We start from the raw sequence: 13,385 nt of genomic DNA on the forward strand, positions 1-13,385 counted from the left end.
AAACTTTTAATTTCTCTAAAAACTTGTGTAAGCCTTCACTGTGACGTGACACCGGCGCCAGTTCTCATGCCGGTGGCTGTGGGGCAGTGAAGTGTAAGTAGAAAAATGTACCTGTGTACAGTCGGAAGATGCTGAGAAGTCACCACTGTGGACTGTCAACCAGGAAATGCTGACGTGACCGAAAAGGTAACGTGTAGCACGGGCAGAGACTGATAGTCTCTACATAAAATGCAAAGGGGGCCACAGTGAAGCATCCTAGGAAATGAAAGGACACCAGATTTGTGCATTTTGTTTTGGATCTCTTTGGGACTGCGCGATACAAATTTACTGCTGAGGCACCTGTGCCCAGTGGAGCCTGATGCCCACGGAGCTACCAACGTCCCTCCATACTCCTGTGTTGAACTTTCAATGATGTCACCTGCCAAATCTGCCCTTTGCTAGCTCTTCAGCTTCCTTAATTGTCAGTCTGTGGTCTTCCCCTTATACCAGTCCTGGTCCCGTCCTCTCAGGTATCCAACCCACGTGCCAGTGCAGCTATCCACACCTGCGTGCCCGGCACGCTGTCCCCCGCAGCCCCCCCCCCCCCCCGCTCCAATGCACGCTCATCGCTGGACTTGCCTTTGAGCTCCTTCAAAGATGTGGTCACACATGAGATCTGGTACTTAGCGACAGTAACATACTCACAGGGCTCTTGTTACCTGTTCCTGTCTCACCCCCACAATTCTGGAGAAAAGGACTGCTGTTGCCAGGGCGCCGCTGTCGCTGTCGTGTGGCTGGGCTGGGGCCCAAACCGTCTCCGCCCTACAGCTTCCTGCTGAAACGCGTCGCTGCCGCTCCTGGCTGCTGCGTCACAGCCCTGCGTTCTACGGTCACTGAGGGCAGAGCAAACTATACAAAATAAATACATGTTTGGGTCTCCCCAACGAGCATGGCTGAAATTACTGCTAGATCTCTAAGTATCCTTTCTGCTCCCTAGTTTTGAGGTGATCTGAATAACTGTAGTTACTTTAAAGGTATAGTTTGTAGGCTTTCAATGGGGCAAACAACCAGAACAGTGGAGGCAGGGCGGGTGGGCAGCACTTAAAAAAACTCGATATTGAGCTCCCACAATCTTGGGCAAACTATTTTATTTAAGAAGTCAAATAAATACATGGGGTAAAAAATTATGGTAGCAACTTCATACACAGATATTAGACCAAACTTGGAATTACTTACTTGATTTATTCAAAATGGAACAAAATTCAAGCGCTCACAATTAGTGCAGAAAATGGTTATATTACTTTTCAATCGGTGTTTACTCGTTTACAGTAAGATCCCACACTTGTGACATTTACAGTACAGGAGACCATACCCACCCCTCCGCGTATAGCCTACTAGGCTGAGTGCAAATGTTAATGTAATGCAGGCTTTGTTCACAGCTCTAGAACTGCCTTACAACTCTTCACTAGTACAGATATCAGCAGGTTCATTTCATCTTGAGTATACCATCTGAGGGAAAGGAAATAAAACATCATCTGTCCCTTTGGTCCCAATGTCCCATGTTATAAACAGATCCAGGGTTCTAGGATGACAGCCGAATCTCTGTTCCCAGTCTCCGACGGGCAGTCACGTGCATTTGGCACTACTAAATCTGTTTGCTTCGGCTTCTTGGGTAGCGCTCTGTATACTGCCTATACATATTATAACATGCCTAGATGTAGAGATAAGCCCACGTACGCGCTATCGACTTCATTCCCCGTTGCAGACACTTTTTGTTTTAAATCTATCAATTCTTGACAAGATTTGGTTCTGGATTGTTACATCAGGATCAACCAACCTATCTGATGAAGACAGTCACAAGCTTATTCTCAATTTGTAAAATATAAGTATTTCATGATTACCGGTAAAGAGCTCTTTATAAATAATACTGTTCATAATCAAATATTGATCTGTTAATAATTCTAAGAATTGAATGGACTATTTTTAAATATAAAAGGAACTTCATTCGGTTTAGATAAATTGAGACTACAAGTAAAACTTTTCCAGGCTATTTAATCAAGTAACTTACAATGTACACATTCCTGAGTATACTCCGTTGTAGTGACATTGCTTATTTCCGAATTTTTCTGCGTTCAGCTTAAAAGGTGTTTCTTCCCAAGAAACTGTACTTTTCTGTCAAATGCGCTTGATCGAATAGGAGAATTGGGTTCATAAAATGGATTCATTGCAAACTAGGAAAGAAGAAGGTATTAGTGAGTTTGTCAAAGTAAAAAGGCTGACGAATCCTAGGTCTCTAACAGGAAATTATTTTAAAGATTTAAATTAAATCATCAGACATTCAAAACAAGTCTGACGACCACATTTTAAATTTGCAACACAAATGCTCCACTGTTAAATAGTTAACCTCCCCTTAAGGAAATTTTTGTCTTGGTGTTTGAGTTTTAAGTACCTGTGGCAAACTGACGGTGGTTTACGTGCTGCCTCTGTACATGAAATTAACTTTCAGGATTCACCCTGGTGTGAAATACTAACCTACTTATACTCATTATAAATACATGGATTACTCTGTAAGGCACTTTGGCTATATAAAAAACAAAATCTGCCATATGTTCAAGAGTTAAGAAAAAGTTATACCACACATATTATTACCCTTGTGTGGTAATTATTTATCAGGTTTTTAATACTCTTTAACACAAGGTTAAGTGATCAGTATCTCAGATAACATGAGTGTATCATAACGTGGTAGAGAAAATTATTAATAAGTGGAATCACTAATGAGGAGAAAAGTTACCATTTACACCTTACTTTCTCCCTCTTTATAAGAAGGCTAGTCTTACTCGCTACTTCTAAGTAGGAAGATTGTTAGCTCTGCTGATATGCAAAAATCTCGTCCAAATACAGAACATTTAAATTATTAACACACTGTTGTTAGCACTGCAGTTTAACCACTGGTATCCTATTACTATTTTACTTTTTACCGTTAAGTATCAAGAAATGCGTTAACATCATTCTCCTTGGGTGACTATTTGATAGCGTTATGAATCACCTCCTGCTGGTTTATGATCTATATTCACTGCACTGTAACTTATTTACAAAGCAGATGGGAAACATTTTAGATTAAAATTATGAAGCAATTTCCCTGATGTAGACTGCCTCCCTCTCTTTAGGGTTCCCTACTAAAATCAACTGTATGCACCCAAAGGGGGAGAAGAATGGAATTGATTTAAAAATAACCACTGTGAGTTGTTCTCTTAAAGGCACGTTTAATCTGGTGGTGAAGACTTGTCAGATGAGGGAGCTGCCAGGGGTAGTTCTGACCGGAGGGGAGCTAGTCTGGGATGAAAACGGCAGTATGAGGGAGTCACCTTAATACGCCAGCTCCCTGTCAAAGTTCGAATCCTTTTTGATAATCAGATTTGAAAAGTTATAGAACATACCATACCTTTATGTATAAATCATAGACATCAGTAAAGAAGTTCTTTATTCCATCTTCTTGCCTTATGTCATGAAGCATAATAAATCTCATATGTGAAATAATTAAGGTTTAATCTTTCTTAGAAATGAAAAACGAAAAGCAATCAGTTGATACAGTAATCTTCAGATTAGTCACATGCAGTGTATTTTGTGATGGAAAAGTTGAATGCATAAACTGGGTTCAAAGTTAGGTCAGTTTTGTCTTAAAGAGAACCATCTTTTTAAGTTAGAAAATAACTGTAAAATAAGGTAAAATCATCCTTGATATGGTTCAGATAAACCTTAGTTTTATATATGAGACTTGGTTTTAAAATTACCTATTAAACAAAATGTATTTTTCCCCCTAAAAAAATAAAAGTAGCCTTGTAAATGGCAATTTTTACCTGACACTTTGAGATCCACAGACTCAGAGCCTGAAATGTGTCCCATGTTCTACTTTGTTACCCCGACCTATAGATATCTTTATTAAAAAGGTAAGGATATGACCAGCAGTAACAAATGCTGAAACAAACCACTCATTGAACTTATCCACAGTTTTCAAGTACATGTTGTTTGACAGCCACATATTCTCATCTACGAGGTCGAGGGCGGCGTGAGCTATGAACTGGTTCAGATGACGATGATCGTCCTAGGTGATGGTGTGAGCAGCAAAAGGTTAACATTTCCATAAGCATCGAGAAAGCCAACATTTCATTCTGTAAATTCTATAGTTTTTCTTTGGGGGGGCGGCGAGGGATGGAAAGACTCCCTGCTCACTCTTTGCTTATTGTCATGCGACTTATAAAATATCCTCAGTGTTTTCACATCGTATTCTATTTTAAAATTTGGTGTCGAAAACACAACAAATAGAAACACCCAATTATATTAATTCTATTATAGTATTAATGAAATATGTTCAAGAAATTGTATCATTTAAAAAAATTTTGCATGAAGTTCTATAACCATTTAAGTGTGTGAAGAAAGAATACTATGTTAGGGAAAAAAAGCAGACCCTCCTTTTAAGAAACTTGTATCTTTTTAGAGGAAGACAGGAAAAAATACCTAAGTGGTTACAGATAAAGGACAGCAATTTAGGTAAGCTGGGGTTTAGGAGGTAGTGAAGGAGCTACACAGAGCTGCTGTTGGCACAGGCCTCAAGGCGGGGGTGGTTCGTGCATGGTCACACCTTGTGAGCAGTGGGGACAGCTGAGTAGGTGGCACTCCTAAAGGCTTCATAGGCCTCTTTCAGGGATAAGGAGCTTATGTGGTGGGCGGGGGTGGGGGGGTGGGGGGGCTGAGAGTGGCAGGAGGCCAGCTGTTTGCAGTCACCTGTCAGAGCAGGATACAGTCCTGTCAGAGCTGGAAGTGTCCTTTTCATGGGCTGAAATGGTTTAATTGGAGAAGGTGGGACTGTCCCAGCCTAGAATGCAGTCTTACTCCTGTGGAGTTCTTACTTTTAACATGCAGTTTTCGAAGAACACCTTTGTTTTGGGGTGAACTGTACCTCCCCGCCCCCCCACCCCCCAAATTCCTATGGTGAAGTCCTAGACCCCGGCACCTTGGAATGCGGCTTTACTTGGAGAGGGCTGTTGCAGATGTGACTAGTTAACATGATGCCATGCCACCGTAGAGCGGACCCCAATCCAGTATGACTGGTGTATTTATAAAAAGGGGACATTTCGGACTCAGAGACACACACCCAGGGAGAACGCCACGTGAGGACGGGAGGGCTGCTGGCCCAAGCCGGGAAACCACCAGAAGCTAGGAGAGGCCTGGACGGGTCCTTCCCTAGAGCCTTCGAGGGGCACGGCCCTGCCGACACCTTGGTCTCGGACTTCTGGCCTCCAGGCTGGGAGACGATGCAGTTCTGTTGTTCTAAGCCCCCCAGTTTGCAGTACTTGTTACGGCCGCCACAGGAAACTAGAACCACCTCTGCGACTGGGCTGAAGGAAGGCTGCCAGCTGCCTTCAAACCCCTTGCACAACTAACGCATGTCGCTTTTCTCCCGTTACCAGAACGTACCTAATTTAATCGTTAGAAAAATGGATGTATTTTGTGTCTAGCTCACAGCAGCATTTTCCATCACTTTACACTGATGATAGATCTTGAGTGATGAGGAGTAAACTGTAGAAATGCTTTAAGAAAGTAAGTGGTAGCGGAGAAAAAACTAAGATCAAATCATGAGACGATGTATTTTACATGCACTGCTTTGCCTACCACCAGGCCACTGGAGTGCACAGAAACTATGTGTAACTCTGTGTTACACACAGTTTAACTACTGCTATGGATGCCTCGAACCAAAGATTTAATGAGCAGTATCCCGTAGAAACATGGGAAAAGAACGTAGCGATCACATCTGGTAGGATAATTCCTTAAATTTCTACTATGTTTTAGTGGCACGATCTGAACAGTTGAAAAGCAACATACACTAGACTGGACATTATGCATTATAATTAATTTTGAAAACCAATTCCTGTCTTAAAGGACACGAAAGCTTATTTTTGGAGGCTGGGAGAAACACAGCATAACCTGACGGCAATCCGGAACGGGACTAGCCCAGAAAGACGGAAGGGACCCAGCTACTCTCAAGTCTGCGGCCCTGTTTACTCAGAAAGGCAACATGTTAGAACCAAGCTTGTTTTTTTGGAACCATTCCTGACAACAGGAAGTTGGGTGAGTCACCGGGGAGGAAAGCACGTGGGTACCACCGAGCCAATAGGCAATGTGGGAGGACACTGTAAACTGTCATAGTCTCAAGGGCAGCAAGAGGACACGTCAGTAAGGGTTTCTTTTAACTCTCCCAGGTGTAAATGGTTTCACTATGTATCTCCTGATGAAAAGGGTGACTCGCTGGGACAGAATGGGTTTTCGGGGCATTTCAAGGCAGCAGTGACTGTTCTCCCAGACCCACTATAGGTGGACCATGTTTCTATGTGCTTAGGGAGTAGCTTTCATAGAGGGTGGCACAGTGAACTGAAGACCAGGGAAAAGAGACCCAGAGCATCCTGCTAGTGTGTGCTAAGTGTGTGCTGAATTCAAAGATGAAGAAACGATTCAGAGGACGTTCCCTGGCTGGCTTCCATCAACCTGGGACTGCAGAGCAAGCCTCGGTCAACTGTGGTGGATTCATTCCAGTTACCCCATCTGTTTAGATCTCTTCCAGTTCTAAAACCACATTACACCATTCTCATTACAAAAGCATAACGATTCTTAGGAAATTTTAAAGGTTACATACGTACTTTGGATTCTGTTTTTCCAGCTGGCAAAAACTCCATTTCAAAAACCGGATTATCATGATGGCCAACAATTACAAAGTAGAAGCTTCCAGACATTGTCTTCAATATACAACTCCTAATTAAATGAAAATAATACATATTTTTAGTACTCACAACTGAAAACCAAAAATTCTTAACCAGAAGTCTAGAATTCAATTTTTTGCTTAAGTCAGACATTGGAGAGGAGAAGGCCACTAAGCCTGGCGTGCTTTCCAGTATACTACTATGGATATATGGCTTTTGGACTATACAAATTATATACCTGTGATTTGTCCTGTAGAACCCAGTACCATGTTTTCATAGGGAAACTGGAAGACCTCTAATATGAAATCATAACAAACAACATTCTCATGATCTGAAAGTCTGGAACATTTAGAGTAAGCTGGGCTATCCTTGGGCTGGGGCAGTTAGCATTAGCACTAACACCTGAAAACATTACTAAAGGTTGCTGATTAGGAAATAATTGGCTTGCTTTCGAAATTTTTAGGAGGGATGGATCTGAGGAAGATAAAAACAGTGCCACTTTATGTCATTTACACAAAGGAGAGATACTATAGCACTTAGCTACAGAATGTGGTGTTTTTATCTTCTTCCTGACACATGTATGCTACAAATGTATGCCTGTAAATAAAAGAATGTATGGCACACCTCTTCACACAGGAGGAAAGGTTCGGTATTCTAGAAAATATGGAAGAAATCGACCCAAAGAGAAAACATTCTGAGGCATTAAGAGATCTTGGAACTAGGGTTAATAGGTTTGTTAAAAAAGTGAAACTAGGAGAAAGTGTGTGTGGAGGGGACCAGTGATTCTGTGGTTTTCAGCACACACAAAATCCAGACGGACGGATGGACAGATAGACGGATGGGTTTATGTATGTATTTTCAGCACAGGGTGTTTGTAATCAGACAAAGCTAGGTCCAAGTCTAGGTCTGCCACCTCCTAGCAATGCGACCGCCCACGGGTCCTTCATCTCCCACCCCCATGTGTTTCCTTCTCGGTGGAACGGAGATAAGAACTGAGGTAATGGTCGCAGCCTCCTTAGGGTGAGCTTGAGGGTTATACAACCTGATGCACAGAAAGCACCCGGCAGGGTCTGGCTCATAGGAGGTGCTCAGGAAATGTCATCTAGAACAACATGGAAGAACACGTACACATGGAGATGTGGTGACCGGGAAGGCCTCCCCGTGGGGCAGGATTCTGGTTAACTGGGAGTGTACAGTCTCGGGGATGCACAGCTGAGATGGGCCAAGGCGCATTGAGCCTCACGGGCTTCTGCTGACTCAACAGAACATGCAGCGAAATCCGAGGACACCTGAACTGTATTTCCTAATGAATACAACACGCTGTAAAGGAAATCAGGGCATAGCTGGCGCTTTTAACCCTGGAACTGGAAGGCTGTGTCTGGAAGAAAAGGCAGACAGGAGACTGGCATGATGAAGTAAGTGGGACTTACAATGTTTTTTGGGCCAGGGGTCGCGGAATCTGGCCGCACCCATCCTTTTATCATCATTTAAGGCTGCATTTGCCCTACAGTGGCAGAGCTGAGTTGTGACAGACATCGTTAAGCCCTTTACAGAAAAAGTTGATCCCTGTTGTAGGGAAAGATGAGAAAAAGGCCCAAACAGTACAACTGGATAACGAACAAAAGCAGGAACAAAACAAAAGCTGTGCAAAATTAGGAGAATTGGCAATCATTCTCGAGAGGAAGAGGGATAGGAGCTTGAAATGTTAACAAAGTCAACAATGATATCATTCATTTTTGCTGGAATAGGTTTCAGAGCTGGAGTTTGCCAAGGGAAGGGCTTACTTCAGCACAAACATTTAAGAAGCAGCAGCAGGAAAAAAAAAATAAGGCAGATACTCCCCTCCCCACCACATGTTTCGGCAGCAGCAGAAAATGATATATGTATAAAGAAGACTGTCCCACCCCCCACAACACACTCGCCCCTGTATGGATGGGAGAGAAGCAGAGGTCTAAGAACAGCACGAAGATAAACAGAAAGGGACTGAAGGAAATCCCGCATAAAGATTACACCAAGAACTGCCCAGCTGGGCAGAACTGGAGCTGCCAATAATTTGATTTCACAAACAGCTAAAGAATAAGAGCGAAAACTCTATTCAATTCTGATAAGGAAAAACTGAAAGGTGTGGGGTGGAAGAAAAGGAAGCTGTATAACCACACTGTCTCTGGAAGGGAATGTCTACAGTTAATATCTGAGAGCTTACCACGCCTACACAGTGGGCAAAGGGGAGACATACTGAAGAATTCTTTGTCGTCCCACATATTGAACTTTCCACGAGAATGGAACGTTCCGTACCTGTGCTGTCTGATGTGGTCGCCACGAGTGGCTAATGAGCATTTGCAATATGGCTAGTGTGTCTGCAGAACTGAATTTTAAATTTTATTTAATTTTAACTAATTAACATTTAAATAGCTGAATGTGGTTAGTGGCTATTGGACAGTGTAGCTCTGGGTCAATTTTTGTTAAAGTTCTGTGACCTCTTCCTCTTTCCTTCCTTCCACGAAGTATTACGAACTCCAGTACGTAACACAAATATTACAAAGAAACTGCTGTTTGTGTGAGTCGTGTATGTGTCTGCTCAATTTTCCCATCACCTGAAATAGGGGCCCTTCAGGCACCTCCAAGGAAGACTGGATCTCAGGGTGTGGAGGAGGCAGCTACACAGAACTTGGCAAAGGATTAAGCTGGGGACTCGAGGGTGTTTCCAAATGTCTGGATGAGGTGGTCAAGCAGAATATCAAAATGTGACACTATCACCGAGAAAGGAAATTGGGAGGGGAAGGTAGAGGAATGCAAATGTCAATTCTGAACATGGGGTGGCAGCCAGAACAGCCCCCCTGTTCCTCATCGAGAAGTCCATACCCTAATTTTGGGAGCCTGTGACTGTTAATTTACAAGCCAAAGGGGAATTAAGGCTACAGATGGAACTAAGCTTGCTTATTAGCGGACCTCAAGACAGGGAGGAGATCCTGGACTGGCCAGGTGGGCCCCATACAATTACAAGGGGCCTTAAAAGTGGAAGAGGGAGACGGGAGAGGAAGGCACTAGAACGTAACTGCGGAGGGTGGTCACGAGATGCAACGTGGCTAGCTTCAAAGATGGAAGAAGGGGCCAGGAGTCACGGAACACGGGTGGCCTCTAGAAGCCGGAAGGGATAAAGAAACAGATTCTTCCCAAGAGTCCCCAGAAGGGAACACAACCCTCCTGAGACCTGGATTTCCGCCCAGTGAGACCGTGTTGAACTTCTATGCTGCAGAGCTGTGAGGTAATACATTTGTATTGTTTTAAGCCACTAAATTTGTGGTAATTTGTTACAGCAGGAGTAGGAAACTAACACACATATCAAAGCTAAAAAAAAAAAAAAAAAAAAACCCAAAACCTGCAGGTATGAGAAAAAAAGGAAATATTTAAGAAGTGTCAGCCAAAAGGTAGAAGGTGTATTCTGTAGAGTGGTGACAAGTTCATTTACCACGGGACATGAGGTTCAGAGCACTGTGGGAAGAGTGGGAAGGAGGCCATGGTGTCAAGGTGAAGCTACTTAAAGCAACATGAGGATGACAGTGTGGAAAAGGGCCGGGGCGGAGGTGTTTTCCGGCCGGTATCTCTAACACGGAGCCTAACATGTCATAAGTGCTCAGTGTTTGCAGAGTGGAGCTGCGAGGAGGGGGCTGTGCTCTGGGCAGCGTGGGATAGAGAATGCTGAGTAGAGGGAAGGGAATGCAGGAACGAGGCACGGTAGCCTAACACGGAAAAGCTCCGTGCTGAGGACTTCGGGGTCTCAGGCCTGATTGATAAGTCTGTGTTCAAGTGATGCTCAGCACTTGTGTGAGAAGCTCCTGAAGTTAAGGTACTTAACGAAGAAATCCTCCATTACAGGGGACAGGGCTTGCTGGAAGAATGGAGGGGCGCCGGTGAGAACTGCAGCGGTCTCAGTGGCTAGGATGACTTGAGCTGCTTCTGAGAGAGACAACTAAAGAAGTCAACGAGGTGACACAAGGATCTCTGGACTACTTTGAACTCAGAGGATGTGTACATAGTGTAATAAGTAGGACATGAACTAGTAATGAACATAAAAATGGGACCTGGGACCAGAAGCCCGGGGGCAAGACCAGGAGGGAAAAAGCCCCAAATGAGCTGAAATGTGTGGAATATGTTAAGAAAAACAAAGCCTTTTCAGGCCACAACCAGGAAGAAGCCAGGGAGAAAGGCCATTGCTTCTAGAACCTGGTACACACTTAACAGAGGACACAGATCTGAATTAAGCTTTTTTTCAAACAGAATGATTTTCAAGCAGCAAGTGTGGGTGGAAGAAACAAGGTTAGAGAGGCTCTGAACCTCGAGATAGGTATATTTAAAAAATCTAGACATTTTAATAAATACAAGTCTTCAGTTCTCAGCAAACTAGGTATCCTGGATTAAACAGATGTGATTGTATATCTAGTGATCGGTAACGTGAGAAGTCGCAGGAAAGAAAAGAGCCATCCATACCGTCCGTTAGAGATAGGTGTTGTTCCAATTTTCAGAAACAGAAAAGGCTTGTCTCCTAGTCTATAATTGAGTACTTTTGAAGAGATTAAAACACCAACAGAAATACGTATTAAATGGCTCTCTTTGGTCAGACACCACACTAGGAACTTTTATTATACATTAACTCCTTTAATGTGAATCCCTAGACAAAGTAGAGTAGGTTATTATTCTTTCGTGTACTCCTGGTTGTACTGAGAACAAGTCATGCCAAGCTTACATTTTCTGTTTGGAAGGGAAATGCAGGAAATAGTAGGTCAGTTCAGGAAGTAATTTAGGATCCAAAACAACTAGAGCTGTAGCCTGGATGGTAACACCATCTGTGGCATCTCCCAAGCTGCAGTGGTGCCTGGGTCCAGGAAGCACTCGTTCCATGTTGAATACGGGACACAAGCCACAGCTGACTTGAAGGATAAAGTGCTCCAGATCAGTTGACAGCAGGGCGGGTGTCTACGGAACCTTTGAGTTTGACCTTAACCTATCCCAGCTCAACATCTGAATCAACTGAGATGAAGACAGCTTACCACATTCAAAGATAAGGGCAGCCAAATTATTAGAAGGCAAGAGTCAGGATTCTAAAATATCTGCATGGCTAGAATTAGGTGATATTTAAAAAAAGTTTCTGAGATTGTAGAAGAAAGTCCTATCCTTGGGCTTAAAAAATGAACTGCATAATAAGATGAGGATAACCTAGTTTAAGAGCAGTTCACCCACAAGAACTGATAAGTTTTCATTAATTGCAGGTTCAATAAGAGGCAGCTGTCTGATACTAGTCAAAAAACCAGCTAATGCCAATTCTAGGCTGCATTCACAGAAGACAATGTCCTCTTCGCCAATATCGTCTCTGGGGAATGTTCTCAATTCTGGAAATAGCATTTGAGAAGAATAACTGGACTGTGTTGGGAGGAGGGCAGGATCCAGGCTTGGGAATGATCTGGAAAACTACTGAAGGAACTGAGAATGTTTAAACTGAAGGGGGGAGACCTTTGGGAGGGGGGAGGGGACAGTGCACAGCACGACGGTATCTTTAAATAAGATATGCTGTCTAATGGAAACGGAAGGTGACTACGGATGGCAGATGGGTTTCCTCTCCTGAGCCAGCTCTAATCAACTGGCAGTGAGTGACTGCCCGGAACTGGTGCTGAGAAAGATCGAGAGACTAAGTGCAGTCAGCGGGGAAAAATGCTGTGATCAATTATCCACCGCTGCGGGTTTGGGAGAGGGCACTTACCTACTGGAGTGCCAAGTATTTGCTCTTTTTGCCACCAACCAAATCCTACCCATCAAGGCCCAGATGAAGTCATTTTTTCCAGCGATGTCCCGGCCACTTCCATTTTCAACCACCTCTCTCCTTTTTCTAAGCTCTTTACCCAGTCAACAATGCATCTTGGCTCCCATCCAGCTCTCCCGCTACAATGTTTTCATTACTGCTTCTGGAGAGACTGGTTCCTTTTCTAATTAGATTTAAGCATCGTGGGTACCCGGCTCACTTTCTTCATCCTCACAGCATGCAAAAACGGTGGGTCCTCCAAGGTTAGCTCACTGGTTTTTCAACCAGCGGCGATTTTGCCTTCTAGAGGACATCTGGCAGTGTCTGGAGACATTCATGGTTGTCACAACTGGCGGGAAGGTGCACTGCTAGACACCCAACAGTGCACAAGACAGCGCCCACAACGGATATTCGGGCTCCAAATGGCAATACTGCCGCAGTTAAGAAGCCCTGGGTTAGCTGGGTGACCTAGTGAAAGGCCACAGAAGCGAAGCCCCCGAGCTAGTGGACATTTGCAGGTTGAAACGCGGTGTGGATTGGCCAGGTGAGCTGTGCTGGACTCAGCCAGCTGGGGAATGGCCGCGTCGGGCCTGGCTGCTCCAGATGGGAACAGGGTGGAGCGACAGGGCCAACACGCGAGTCACGCAGGGCCGGGGACGTGCCCTGGAGAGCCTGCCGCGTCCCCACCCCCTCCTCACGACATTCCCTACCTGCGCGGAGACGCGGACAACGGAAATACCCACTCAGTTGCCTCGGCAGCTTCAGTTGAGATTCCCAGAGCAGCGCTCGCGAGACTCGGCAGTTGCGTTCTCGTGATATGTGGGCGGGGCCGGAGCGCGGCGCAGCCCAGCGCATGCGCG

At 44.3% G+C, this 13,385-nt stretch overlaps 2 protein-coding genes across 4 annotated transcripts in view; one reads left to right on the forward strand and one right to left on the reverse strand.

Annotated features, from left to right (window-relative positions):
* The window catches only part of OFD1 (OFD1 centriole and centriolar satellite protein), a 54,940-nt gene that overhangs the window by 6,851 nt on the left and 34,704 nt on the right, over positions 1–13,385 (forward strand). Inside the window, exon 3 of the mRNA XM_036226369.1 lies at positions 5,917–6,105. The gene's annotated coding sequence lies outside the window, so the exon portion shown is untranslated. The remainder of the gene's footprint in view (positions 1–5,916; positions 6,106–13,385) is intronic.
* Positions 1,111–13,361, reverse strand: TRAPPC2 (trafficking protein particle complex 2). 3 transcript variants are annotated; one of them, XM_016119358.2, is made up of 5 exons: positions 13,269–13,361; positions 6,672–6,783; positions 3,937–4,081; positions 3,422–3,507; positions 1,111–2,210 (listed from the first exon to the last, which is right to left on the reverse strand). In XM_016119358.2, the coding sequence occupies exons 2-5, from the start codon at positions 6,762–6,764 to the stop codon at positions 2,112–2,114; spliced, it is 423 nt and encodes a 140-aa protein (XP_015974844.1). In that variant the 5' UTR covers positions 6,765–6,783; positions 13,269–13,361; the 3' UTR covers positions 1,111–2,111. The 3 variants fall into 3 exon arrangements, with proteins under 3 accessions (XP_015974844.1, XP_015974834.1, XP_015974825.1); XM_016119348.2 differs by having other exon boundaries at positions 13,236–13,343; XM_016119339.2 differs by lacking the exon at positions 13,269–13,361 and adding an exon at positions 12,487–13,216.

The sequence above is a fragment of the Rousettus aegyptiacus genome, unplaced genomic scaffold (assembly GCF_014176215.1).
Source record: "Rousettus aegyptiacus isolate mRouAeg1 unplaced genomic scaffold, mRouAeg1.p scaffold_m13_p_9, whole genome shotgun sequence".
NCBI lineage: Eukaryota > Metazoa > Chordata > Mammalia > Chiroptera > Pteropodidae > Rousettus > Rousettus aegyptiacus.